Source organism: Eimeria mitis, genomic scaffold, assembly GCF_000499745.2.
Source record: "Eimeria mitis Houghton genomic scaffold, Emh_scaff9478, whole genome shotgun sequence".
NCBI classification, from domain to species: Eukaryota; Apicomplexa; class Conoidasida; order Eucoccidiorida; family Eimeriidae; genus Eimeria; species Eimeria mitis.
In genome coordinates this window covers 746-1,500 of record NW_013577001.1, presented here as the reverse complement: position 1 = coordinate 1,500, position 755 = coordinate 746, and the positions used below count along the sequence as shown (strand labels likewise).

Sequence of the window (755 nt, the reverse complement as noted above, 5' to 3'; positions counted from 1 at the left end):
CAGTCTCTCTTCCCGCGTCGGCTTGCTGCTGCTGCTGCTGCTGCTGCTGCTGCAGCAAAACGCAAAAGTAAACAGCGGAGCAAGCGGAGTGCTGCAGCAGCAGCCAAAGCATCAACGCAGCAACAGGAGCAGCAGCAGCAGCAGCAGGTACAGCAGGACCAGCAGCAGCAGCAGCTGCAGCAGCAGCAGCAGCAGCAACCAAAGCAGCAGCCGCAGCGAGAACTGACTGCAGAGGAGGCAGCAGCAGCAGCAGCGCAAACAGCAGAACTGCAGCAGATTGCTGCTGCATGCTACAGCTTGGTGCGTTCTACAAAGGCTTATGCTGCCTTTGCTGCTGCTGCTGCTGCTGCTGCTGCAGCAGCAGCAGCAGCAGACGACCCCTTAGGCTGCGATGCGGACGCCTACTGGCGCGAAGTTGAGTCTCTCCCTCCTCTTAACGAAGCAGCAGCAATTGCTGAGAAAGCAGCAGCAGCAGCAGCAGCAGCAGCAGCTGCTGCTGCTGCTGCTGCTGCTGCTAAGAAAGAGGGGGCCGCGGATGGATGAAACGCAGCGCACGCAGCTGCTGCCTGCAGCAGCACTTTGCTGTAGCTGTCTTTTGCTTTTACTTCGACAGCAGCTGCAGCAGCAGCAGCTGCAGCAGAAGCTGCAGCAGCAGCAACTGCAGCAGAAGCTGCAGCAGCAGCAACTGCAGCAGAAGCTGCAGCAGCAGCAACTGCAGCAGAAGCTGCAGCAGCAGCAACTGCAGCAGAAGCTGG

General features: G+C 59.5%; 1 protein-coding gene across 1 annotated transcript in view; it reads left to right on the top strand.

The window, feature by feature from the left end:
• Positions 1–391: 391 nt before the first annotated feature.
• EMH_0097330 (uncharacterized protein) overlaps positions 392–755 on the top strand; it is a gene marked incomplete at both ends in the record, with an annotated part of 468 nt that continues 104 nt past the window's right edge. The window contains one exon of the mRNA XM_013502536.1: positions 392–755. Coding sequence (XP_013357990.1) covers positions 392–755 — 364 coding nt within the window.